A 13199-nucleotide genomic window follows, 5' to 3' on the forward strand; every position below is an offset into this window, starting at 1 on the left:
AACCAAACCTGTACCTCTCCCAGTCAATGCCGGAGGGGAGGAGGGGGTGTTTGGTGTCCTTTCTGCTGCAGCTCTCTCCCTGTAACTGTCACAGCTTCTAAGAGTAGATATCGCTGGTAGCAGTTGAAGGATGGAACTGAGTGTGTGTGACCGTGTCATTGATGTTACTAAGGTGGACGGATAAGTAAGGGAAAAAACAAACAGAAGGTGGCGCTATATAGATACATTTTATAGGATTTATTCAGATCCAGGTGCTGATTTGAAAAATGTACGGTATTTTTCATAGGACAACCTCTTTAAGGATGAATCTAGTTGAGGTCTTAAAGCAAAATCGCCACCTTTTCACACTATTTAACACGTTACTTTTATGTTCAGATTTTTGTGATGATTAATTTCCTTAAATATCTTTATAATGCTTGGAGCTTAATTTTTATTTTTTAAAATTAAAGCACCATTCCAAATTCCCCGGAAAATAATCAATCTACTGCACTAAAAATGTGCCACCAAAAGATGCAAAAATTCTGCGCAAAGCTACTTTTGATTTTATGATTGTACACCACCAAGAAGCGTGCACCAGATTTTTCAATTGCCAATTTGTAAACATTTCCAGGGAAAAAAAACTGCAGTCTTACTCTAGTGCAAAGATGGTGTAAAAAAACTAAAGTAACATCTCTAGACAAACGAGCAGTTTTTAAAGATGTGCCAAATTAATGAAACATGCAATGTTTGATACATTTCTCTCGAGCAAAACTGACTTCCCCTTACAATAAACATCCCGCGTACAGGATAATATTCTACTCCTGCAGCTGCCACTATAGGGAGCTTAGGAGGTTACAGCATACTATAATATGTCAGAGGCCCATGCTCCCCACTTCCCTGATCTCCTAGGTGGGCATCGGCTCTACTCAACATGGTCTCCAAGTGACTTGGACCTACTTACCTCCCACAGCTTCCTTGCAGCGGGTCCAGCCATTGGGATCTTCTGCAGGTCATGGCCTATGCTTGCCAGCTAGGCTCCTCCAGTTTGCCCATAGGATGTGCGCACTCCCTTATTTTTTCCAGCCAATGGCTGGTCATTGTAGGGTACTTTAGGCACCTTCCCTTGTGGGAGGGTGTCTGAGCAATAAGTAATTCTAGCTTGCTCATTCCTGCAAAGATGTGCGGTTTAATCTTTTGTCTGTGTAGATTCTCTGCTGCCTGACCCGATTTGTGCCCGATTACCGATCTGTGCCCGATTTTGGCACTAATTTGAATTAGTAAACCTGTCCCAAAGCATAAGCTGAATGCATAATCAGTATGATGCAAGCTTACAGTACCTACCTCTGTTCAATGCCATTGCCCATGGTTTGTTCACCAGGATAAGGTCTATTTCCACTTAAGCCTTGCTCTGCCTTTGACTCCTAATGAAAGTAATGTGTTAAGCCACTTATTGTAAAGCAGGCAAAAAATGCAAGTCACCCATTTTTAAGATATTTCTTACATTATGAAAAATCCAGATCTCTAAGATTTTACCACTTGTAACAGATCTGTAAATTACACAGTGGATACATACAATGGGAAAAAAATAAAAAAAATATATAAAAATCTGGAGAGTCGGTCCAGACTAAAATTCCCTTTACAATAATCAAGGCTGAACAGCACAGTTCAAATGCTCCCATATTGTATTATTATGCAGAAATTCTATTTTTCATGAGATATGTTTTTCTGCCAGGGAACTTGGTATGTAGCTTTCCAGGTCCCTTCTCAGTAAAGAATTTTATGAACAGCAAAGATTAAAAAATTAAAAACGGAGACAGCATGTCCAAACTTGTGGAATTTTAATCCAGATGCAACGTTTCGGCTTAGAAAGCCTTTGTCAAGCTTGGTATGAATGCAGTGGGTGCTTGTCTCCCAGTGGGGTGGTAAATTCCCCCCAAAAAATATAGTATGAACAGCAAAGATGAAAAAATAAAAAAAACGGAGACAGCACGTCCAAACTTGTGGAATTTTAATCCATATGCAACGTTTCAGCTTAGAAAGACTTTGTCAAGCTTGACAAAGGCTTTCTAAGCCGAAACGTTGCATCTGGATTAAAATTCCACAAGTTTGGACGTGCTGTCTCCGTTTTAAATTTTTTAATCTTTGCTGTTCATAAAATTCTTTACTGAGAAGTGACCTGGAAAGCTACATACCAAGTTCCCTGGCAGAAAAACATATCTCATGAAAAATAGAATTTCTGCATAATAATACAATATGGGAGCATTTGAACCCAGCCCTGATAGCTTCAGAATCTCTCTTCTGGGATCTCTGCCATTCTTCCAGTAACTCTGTACATGAAAAATCTCCTGGGTACTTCAAGAAGAAATCTAAAAGGTGACTTTTAAGGCTTTCCCTTTAAGGGGGTTGCACACTTTGTAAAATCCTGCTGTTAGAAGAGTCCTTCAACAATAAACTGATCACAGGGTCTCTCGATGCTATGACTACCAGCGATCATCTGTAATCTGTAAAGCAATATGTACTCAGTTTCCCTACAGCACCACCCATGGAGAAATTAAGCATTACAGTTCTTATTTAAATTCAATATGACGGTCTTGTAATGCACGTGCATGCTGGGTTCTCTAGACCAAAAGACAGTCTATGTAGCCAGTCTCTACTCTGGCCAAAAGATGAAGGACCTGCCCCTCCTTCCCATTTAAAGAGATTTTCCAAGAGTTCAATATTGATGGCCTATCCTCAGAGTGGTAATCAACATCTCATAGGTGAGGGTCCAACTCCCGGCACGCCTGGCGATAAGATGTTTGAAGAGGCCATGTCCTCTTCCTAGGCCAGAGGTGTCATGTTGGTCACATGGGCTAGAATCAGCTTATTCTGGTCTACAATACCAAGCACTACACACTATACATTGGACAGTGATGTTCTTGGCATGCTGTGAAGAGGCCACAGCGCTCACTGGAGATGGGTGGTGCTGCCAGGAGTTGGAATCCCACCTATCCTGAGGATAGGTTATCAATATTGTAAAAAACCTTTAACTTTTCTAAATATGGTCAAGAACCATATAGAGTACAGAAACTATAGGTCACTGAGAGCAAAAATCTGCTTATTGTAGGAGATGCATTATCTCTGAATAGCAGAAACCACAATTTACACCAGTAGTATGTTTTACAGTTGACAGTTGCTTACCACTTTTATATTATTGTTCCTTCCACGCCAAGAGAACCACCATCTTCCCCCCTTTTTGGGCATCTTTTCTCTCATCAGAGTATCCACAGTAACCTGCGATAAATGCACGGTGACCAGAGTAACGTAAAAGAAAGCAAAACAGAAACATCTAAATGAATAAAATGATAATGTGAAAAAAATAAAAAAATAAAACGTAGAAAGCAGTGAAGCACTAGCAAGCAAGCAAGCGTATGAGAAACATACATACTGTCTGCTGGCCACAGAGACTAGAAAAACAAAATCTAATGGAATCTATCACTGCACAGACGTAACCAAAGCAAGAGTACTTGAAAGAAAATGAGAAAAAGAAAATATAAAAGTCTGTTAGTATTTGGAGTTAGTACATGTGGACACATACACAGAATAGTTATGACCTTACAAGGTGGCCTCAGGATATACACATGGGAGTTCTGGTGACAAAGTCAAGGGGATGTGGACTTTGATAGGCACGGGGCAATTACATGACTCCAGAATTTGAAATAGTCATGTTAGCACCATATTTTTATTATTTCCTCCAAAAATACCTTTCAACATTTGGTTAGGTAACAACACATGGAAACAGTTTCTAACGCCATAACGCTTTTACATTTCATCAAAATTTGTGTTTCTTTTATGTTTTTGATTCAAGATGAAAAATGGATGAAAGCTGCAGGCAGAGCTTCATAGTGGAACCTAAGCATGTCTACCATCTTTTTCTTCTATGACATATATTGGTGGGATAATATGGGTTGAACGGGATGCAATGATGGTATAAAGGTCTATATATAAAAAATAAGCCATATTATGTAGACATCTGGAATGAAGGGATGACATACTATACTGCTGGTTTAGTTCATGTCAGTTGAGAATGGTCTCATTCCCAAAGTCAGCTCTAGTTGCCTTCCAGGGGTTCTTCAAGACCAGGTCAGGAGCCAGAAATGATGTAAAGGTTTATATATATATATATATATATATATATATATATAAATATATATATATATATATAAAAAAGAAGCCTCCCATCTCTGTCGCTTATGGTCCCCTCTGGATCGGAAGGGTGGGGTGTGCCATCCAATTAACGGCCTTAGCAGTCATGTGTTGTGCTTGCACAGGTTACCGCTAAGGCGTAGATGGCACATCACACTTACAGTCCAGTGAGGACCAGACGCAGCAGAGACAAAGCTCTGTGCTGGAGTCTGTATTTTTTTTTTTACTTTTGTACCATGCCCGGCCCCCAGCTACAAAAAAAAAAAAAAAAAGCTTCAAGTGCCTTTTCAAAAAGGAATAACTGAAAATATGTCCTAGAATTTCCCTAAAAACCCAAAATTGCATTTTACCCCAACACTTTTACTCTACATGTTTGGTCTTGGCTGAACAGATCCTGAAATGTTTAAAAAAAAACATTATGTCACGATACAGCATCTCTTAGTGAAGTATGTGTCTGTATGTCCATCCAGTGGTTTCTCATATGAATTGCAGCCTGTCAACGGTTTTGCTAGCATTTTGAAATACTGTGTTGCTTTTGTTTTGTGAGAAATTGGAGTCCATAACCAACACCAAGTAAAGGTCAAGGTGGACGCACAGTTTTCCTGCAACAGCTAACCATAGACAAGAGAGGTCTAGTGGCCGGCAGATGGGTAGGTCCTCTCCCTGCACTTTTGGCTGATACTGCATCACAATTTACAAGCATACATCGTTAAATACAATCACATACAAAAACATATGCTAAAAACCACTGCTCAGCCGATCTAACCATAAGTGGCCAACCACCGTGGATCAAAATTCCAACAAACCTTATAAATAAATGTGGAATTTGGCAATTGGCATCTATGGGCGACTGTCCAGCAATAGCTTATTTTCTGGTTCCAATCCACACATGAACCTACCCCTGCCAAGGTTGCCTCGCCCATATTAAAGGGCTATTCTCATCACAGAGATATGCCCAAAAAAATGCCATATATGTCTGCTAGTCATGGGCCCCCTTTCTGTGACCAGCACCTATGTCTAAAACAGGTTCCCCTACATCTCAAAATGGTATGAATTAAAAAAATTCTTCCTTTCTAGTGGCTGAAACACGGACAACTTTTACATCGCTCGTCTGAATCCCGTGTCATGCACTGCAAGGCCCTGCCCTCAACATAACACTTTTATGGAGTGCTCCTTTAAAACACCCATCTGTTTGGCGCTTTTTACTATTAAACATCTCATTTTGCCCAACCTCCTGCAATATTCTAATAGTTCAGCTTATAATTTGTGATCCCAACTACACCCTGGGAGAGAGAACTTACTCGATAGGATACATCCAGCTTCGGTAAACAGCCTCTGAATAAATACTAAACTTGTTTGAATAGCCGTAGCCCGAAGATTAGATAATCAACCATTGTGCCGGGGAAAAATGGAGCATTCGCAAACAAATCATTCTATTTCTAACCACCCTGATAGAATAGCGCTCAGCCATAATGGGTAATTACATGATTCATGTCTTATTATTCTCCGGATAAACAAAACAAGTTCTAATGGAAAATGTTGCTGCACGACCAACCTGTTCCTATGAAAAATCGTCTGACAATAGGACACCTCAATTATGTTTAAATATGAATAATGAGTTGCCCATGGCAACCGAACATAGACCGCAGCAAAAAGCTTTTCATTCCGGCAATAATATTTTGTCTCTAGCCTCGTATCAGCCAAGCTCCCCGGCCCTGAGTAGTAAAGCTCGGGGACATTAAAGCAGCCAGGAATTTAATGCAAGTCCGAATGAGAGGGTACCATTCCCATTATGATCGAGAAAGTGAACATCCATTGCAGGACTGGAGGTGGGGTGGCCGGATGGGTGGTTTAAAAGGAAGGATATTAAATTCTGAATGTGAAAATATGCTACAACTGCAAATGTACACAACAGTCATATGCAAAAGTTTTTGAAAACTTTTAAAGGGGTTTTCCAGGACTTGGCCACTGATGGTCTAGCCTCAGGATGGGTCATCATCAATATCTAATTGGTGGGGGTCTGATCTGTAACTATACAGTAAACTATATAGTTGATGGAGTCAGAAGTGTCGTCCACTGTGTAGTGGCTGTGCTGGGGTACTACAGCTCAGTTTCTGTTCATGAGAAGAATGGGAACTGAGCTGCAGTACTCCGGTGCCGGAAACTACACTGTTGATGGAGCCTCTGCTGTATAGTTTCTGGCACCGGCGGTGTGTCCTCAGGATTGGTCATCAGTATCTAGGGTACTTGAAAACCCCTTTAAAAGGGGTACTCCCATCTCACACAATGGAAGCATATCACTAGGATATGCCCTCATTGTCAGATAGGTGTGGGACCCGCACCTACATCGAGAACGTATCCCTAAAAGCTGTGGAGGGCACACTGCACATGCGCAGCTGCCCTCCATTCATTTCTATGGGGCCGCTAAAAATAGCAGAGCTCTGGCTCAGCTATATCTGTCGGCCCCATAGAAATGCATGGGAGAGGTGGCCACCAACTTCCCTGCTTTGTTCTCTGTGCGGGTCCCAGACCTGGGGAGATGGCAATACCCTTTTTAGGAACACTAAATGAAGAAAGAATTACAGAAATTCTGGTTGCCATTTTTTTTTCTTGTTAAACTAAGATAAAAAGCTCTCTCTGTCTGTAAGGCAACTAACAGCAGCAGAAGCTCCTCCCCACTGCTTTGTCTGGTACAGGTCACTCAGCCACACCCCTTTGGTAAAGCCCCTCCCAAAAAACAAAGGCGCATACGTGTACTAAAGTCTCACACGGAGGAGCTTTTCCATCCTCTGAACCAGTATTCTTTGTATAGCACATCACTAAGGTCTATCCTTTAGACCGGATTATTCCTGCCTCTGTACCATACACCGGGACATTAGCTATGAGCTACAGCAGTTCTACTTATACAAAGTGAAGTAATATAGTATTAAGAACTTATATCTTAAAATGAGTACCAAGGATACAAGCAGCGGTATAGCAGTAAGGAAAGCTGTGGTCATACGGAGACCCAGTCGACATCTGATCACCTTCATACAAATTCTGCAGTGGGTCCTAACAGCTTTCAACTATGCACTTAGCTACGAGACCACATCTTACTGCAAAGCATCATGGTCTCGAAGTTCAAGATAATGAAAAGTGCATTTAGGGTTGTTTCTGGCCTAATAGAATATTTATATATGGTTGCTGATCGCATATATAATAAACATCATATGGGTTGCTGAGTAGAGGAGCTCCACTTTCACAATAAAAGCTATAGACGCCATTGCACTTCACTACAATGTCTTAGCATTTTTCCTTCAGTCATTCACCTAGACCTTAACACTATCAGAGCTCTGCCCGTCTTTCTGATCTCTCCCTCCCTTCTCTCAGTGTTGGGGCTCATGCACACTAACGCATTTTCTTTCCGCGTCGGTTCCATTTTTTTGCGGACCGTATAAGGAACCATTCATTTCAATGAGGTCCACAAAAAAAATGGAAGGTACTCCATGTGCATTCCGTTTGCGTATGTCAGTATTTCCGTTCCACAAAAAAAAAACATGCCCTATTATTGTCCACATTACAGACAAGGACAGGACTGTTCTATTAGGGGACAGCTGTTCCGTTACGCAAAATACAGAATGCACACGGACATCATCCGTATTTTTTGCCGATCTGTTTTTTACAGACCGCAAAATACATACGGTCGTGTGCACGAGGCCATAGAGATAGCAGAAGTGAGGAGGTGCAAGTTTTACTGAGCAGATCAGAGAGTGGAGAGGGAAAAATTATCCGGAGAGGGCAAGTCAAACAGGCTGTAGAAAGCACACACAAGCCCTGCAGGCGGAAGACATCAGCATCTTGGACACACAGATCCAGCATGTTTACTGGGAGGGACACGTCTGAGAAACGTCTGAAACTAGAGGCAGGTAGCAACCTGAAAATAAAGGGTCTGAAATTGAATGAAGGAATGCAGATTGTAGAATGAAACTTTTGTGTTTACAGAGACCACCAACATACTGGACTGTATGTAAAAATAATTTTTTCAAGGTGTCCACAGCCTTTAACCCTTTTAGGATTAATCCATTTTTCACCTTTCTGCCCAGGCCATTTTTAGCAAATCTGACATGTGTCACTTTATGTGGTAATAACTTTAACTCCTTAAGGAACGGGCTAATTTTCACCTTAAGGACCAAGCCATTTTTTGCAAATCTGACCAGTGTCACTTTATGTGGTGATAACTTTAAAACGCTTTGACTTATCCAGGCGATTCTGAGATTGTTTTTTCGTCACATAATGTACTTCATGACACTGGTAAATGGAGTAAAAAAAAAATCATTTTTATTTATAAAAAAAATACCAAATTTACCAAAAATGTTGAAAAATTTGCAAATTTTTAAGTTTCAATTTCTCTACTTCTATAATACATAGTAATACCTACAAAAATAGTTCTTACTTTACATTCCCCATATGTCTACTTCATGTTTGGGTCATTTTGGGAATGATATTTTATTTTTTGCGGATGTTACAAGGCTTAGAATTTTAGAAGTAAATCTTGAAATTTCTCAGAAATTTTCAAAAACCAACTTTTTAAGGACCAGTTCAGGTCTGAAGTCACTTTGTGAAGCTTACATGATAGAAACCACCCAAAAGCGACCCCATTCTAGAAACTACACCCCTCAAGGTATTCAAAACTGATTTTAAAAACGTCATTAACCCTTTAGGTGTTCCACAAGAATTAATGGAAAAATAGAGATGACATTTCTGAATTTCAATTTTTTGGAAAATTTTCCATTTTAATCCATTTTTACCAGTAAAAAAGCAAGGGTTAACAGCCAAACAAAACTAAATATTTATGCCCTGATTCTGTAGTTTACAGAAACACCCCATATGTGGTCGTAAACTGCTGTACTGGCACACGGCAGGGCGCAGAAGGAAAGGAATGCCATACGGTTTTTGGAAGGCAGATTTTGCTAGACTGTTTTTTTTTTTTACATCATGTCCCATTTGAAGCCCCCCTGATGCACCCCTAGAGTAGAAACGCCAAAAAAGTGACCCCATTTTAGAAACTACGGGATAGGGTGGAAGTTTTGTTGGTACTAGTTTATGGTACATATGATTTTTGGTTGCTCTATATTACACTTTTTGTGAGGAAAGGTAACAAGAAATAGCTTTTTTGGCACCGTTTTTTTGTTGTTATTTACAACATTCATCTGACGGGTTAGATCATGTGGTATTTTTATAGAGCAGGTTGTCACGGATGCGGCGATACCTAATACGTATACAATTTTTTTTATTTATGTAAGTTTTACACAATGATTTCATTTTTGAAACAAATAAATCATGTTTTAGTGTCTCCATAGTCTGAGAGCCATAGTTTTTTCAGTTTTTGGGCAATTAGCTAAGGTAGGGTCTCATTTTTTGCGGGATGAGTTGACTTTTTGATCGCTTGCTGGTTTATATAGCACAGTTTTTATTTTTTACGGTGTTCACCTGAGGGGTTAGGTCATGTTATATTTTTATAGAGCCGGTCGATACGGACGCGTTGATACCTAATATGTATACTTTTTTATTTAATGTAAGTTTTACACAATAACAGCTTTTTTTAAAAAAAAAAAAATGATGTTTTAGTGTCTCCATATTCTGAGACATCGTTTTTTTTATTTTCTGGGCAATTGTCTTAAGTAGGGGCTAATGTTTTGCGGGATGAGGTGACAGTTAGATTGGTACTATTTTGATGGGCGTACGCCTTTTTGATGGCTTGCTGTTGTACTTTTTGTGATGTAAGGTGACAAAAAAATGGTTTATTTAGCACAGTTTTTATTTTTTACGATGTTCATCTGAGGGGTTAGGTCATGTTGATAGAGCTGGTCGATGCGGACGCAATATGTCTATAGTCTTTTCCCTATTTTTTTTTTTACTTTATTTTTGGAAAATTAAGCTTTTTTTTTGTAAAACTTTAATTTTATTAACATTTTTTTCACTTAATTTTTTGTCCCACTATGGGACTTTAACATTACAGGGTCTGATCCTTGTTTCAATACATCTGTATTGTGCTGTATTGAACTGTTAGTGTCTTACACTGTAAGCAAGTGCGGATGTGGTGCGATTTTTACGCACGGTTGCTAGGAGACGATCGGGATGGAGACAGAATGCATAGTAAAATATCGCTGGAGGGGTTAAAAAAATATATAAAACAATTTAACTCACCTTAATCCACTTGTTCGCGCAGCCGGCATCTCCTTCTGTCTTCATCTTAGCTGTGTGGAGGAACAGGACCTGTGGTGACATCACTCCGGTCATCACATGATCCATCACATGATCTTTTACCATGGTGATGGATCATGTGATGACCGGAGTGACGTCACTACAGGTCCTGTTCCTCCACACAGCTAAGATGAAGACAGAAGGAGATGCCTGCTGCGCGAGCAAGTGGATTAAGGAGAGTTACATTTTTTTAAACTTTTTTTTTTTTAACCCCTCCAGCGCTATTTTACTATGCATTCTGTATTCAGAATGCTATTATTTTCCCTTATAACCATGTTATAAGGGAAAATAATACAATCTACAGAACACCGATCCCAAGCCCGAACTTCCGTGAAGAAGTTCGGGTTTGGGTACCAAGCATGCGGGATTTTTCACACGCGAGTGCAAAACTCATTACAATGTTTTGCACTCGCGCGGAAAAATTCGTGTTCCCGCAACGCACCCGCACATTTTCCCGCAACGCTCGTGTGAAAGAGGCCTTACCCTGATTCTGTAGTTTACAGAAACACCCCATGTGTAGTCATCAACTGTTGTATGGGAACACGGCAGGGCACAGAAGGAAAGGAACGCCATATGGTTTTTGGAAGGCAGATTTCACTGGGATTATTTTAAGCTGCCATGTCACATTTGAAGCCCCCCTGATGCCCCCCTAGAGTAGAAACTCCAAAAAAATAAAAAAATACATTTTGGAAACTACGGGATAAGGTGGCAGTTTTGTTGGTACTATTTTGGGGTACATATGATTTTTGGTTGCTCTATATTACACTTTTTGTGAGGCAAGTTAACAAAACATAGCTGTTTTGGCACAGTTTTTATTTTTTGTTATTTACAGTGTTCATCTGACAGGTTAGATCATGTGATATTTTTATGGAGCAGATTGTTACGGACGCAACAATACCCAATATGTATACTTTTTTAAATTTACTTATGTTTTACACAATAACAGCATTTTTGTATTTAAAAAAATCGTGTATTAGTGTCTCCATAGTCTGAGAGCCATAGTTTTTCCAGTTTTGGGGCGATTGTCTTAGGTAGGGTATCATTTTTGCGGGATGAGATGACGGTTTGATTGGTACTATTTTGAGGTGCATATGACTTTTTGATCGCTTGGTATTACACTTTTTGTGATATAAGGTGACAAAAAAAATTTTTTTTACACCATTTTTATTTTATTTTATTTACGATGTTCACCCGAGGGATTAGGTCATGTGGTATTTTTATAGAGCAGGTTGTTTTGAATGCAGCGATAACTAATATGTCTACTGTTTGAATTATTTTTTTACATTTAACACAATAAATGCATTTTTTTTTTAAAACAAAAAAAAACAAAATCATGTTTTAGTGTCTCCATAGTCTTAGAGCCATATTTTTTTTATTTTTTGGGAGATTGTCTTAGGTAGGGGCTCATTTTTTGCGGGATGAGGTGGCGGTTAGATTGGTACTACTTTGGGGGGCATACGCCATTTTGATCGCTTGGTGTTGCACTTTTAGTGATGTAAGGTGACAAAAAAAGTTTAGCACAGTTTTTATTTTATTTTTTTGACAGTGTTTACCTGAGGGGTTAGGTCATGTGATATTTTTATAGAGCCGGTCGATACCTTATATGTCTACTTTTTTTTTTTTCACTATTTATACAATTTATTTATTTTACTTTATTTTGGGAAAAGGACGCTTTTTTTTTTTCTTAAAACTTTGGGACTTCAACTTTTGGGGGTCTGATCCCCTTTACAATGCATTACAATACTTCTGTATTGTGATGCATTGGCTGTAAGTGTATTACCAGTCTGCAATACACTTACAGCCTGTTTGCCTGTGAGATCCAGGGGGCTAGATCTCACAGGCTCTCCTGGAAGGCAGCCATGATGCCTAAGGAAGGCATCGGGCTGCCTTCCCTGCCATCGGGTCCCCATCACAGCAGCGCATACAGCAGGGGTCCGACTATCAGTGACTGCCGGATGCCTGCGGGTACAGCTCCCGCATCCGCCCGATCAGCGCGCTGTACATGTACGGCGCTGGGCTTTAAGGGGTTAAACTTAAAAAGGCACTCCATTTTTATTTTATTTTTTTGCATATATTATTAAATCACTACTAGTATTCCAACAGTGTCGTTTATTACACCCTAACTCAGTTGCAGACATACATTTTGAACCTTTTCATTATGGGAACCAGGTCATGTGACCTCAGGTCTGACCAGCAGCCCAGAGCTTGCTCTAATGTGTAAACAGGAACTTGGTCTCTCCCATGTGGCTGACTTTCTGTGAACTATAGGATGACATCATTACCAATAAAATCCCTTCTGGCAGCTCTCAGGCCCCTTCCTTCCCCACCCTTCATTTTCCTCCCTACTTGCAAACATATAGCTGCAGTTATATAACCCTCCTGCCTGTACTATCTGTGTGTTCTGACTCTCCAATGTACAGTAGATCTATGAGTCATAGCTTCACAAAGATCTCCTTCATGTAAGAGGTGGCAGGGGAGAGAATGACAACAGACTAGAGAGGGGAAACAGGCTCAAGCTGCATAGGAAAACATCGAGACCCTTCAGTGTGAGGGGACAGCAGCTGTGTCACTCAAGGCTGCTCTTACACAGAGCAGTGTGGTGAGACTCTGCCCCTCTGTCTTTGCAAAGCCAGGCATGACACGAAATGTAGGCTTTAGTAGTAAAACATATCAAAGGAGAAGAAGGAAACAAAATGGCAGATCATATAAAACAGGTGTACACAAGGCATATACAAAAGCATATTATATACACACACACACACACATATATATACATATAGACACACACACAC

At 39.9% G+C, this 13199-nt stretch overlaps 1 protein-coding gene across 5 annotated transcripts in view; it reads right to left on the reverse strand.

The window, feature by feature from the left end:
* The window catches only part of LPIN1 (lipin 1), a 190710-nt gene that overhangs the window by 22959 nt on the left and 154552 nt on the right, over positions 1-13199 (reverse strand). For all 5 annotated transcript variants that reach the window (XM_044289257.1, XM_044289255.1, XM_044289256.1 and 2 more), the window contains 2 exons: positions 3160-3252; positions 1321-1400 (listed from right to left, as the gene is read on the reverse strand). In XM_044289257.1, coding sequence (XP_044145192.1) covers positions 1321-1400; positions 3160-3252 — 173 coding nt within the window. The remainder of the gene's footprint in view (positions 1-1320; positions 1401-3159; positions 3253-13199) is intronic.

The sequence above is a fragment of the Bufo gargarizans genome, chromosome 4 (genome assembly GCF_014858855.1).
Source record: "Bufo gargarizans isolate SCDJY-AF-19 chromosome 4, ASM1485885v1, whole genome shotgun sequence".
NCBI classification, from domain to species: Eukaryota; Metazoa; Chordata; class Amphibia; order Anura; family Bufonidae; genus Bufo; species Bufo gargarizans.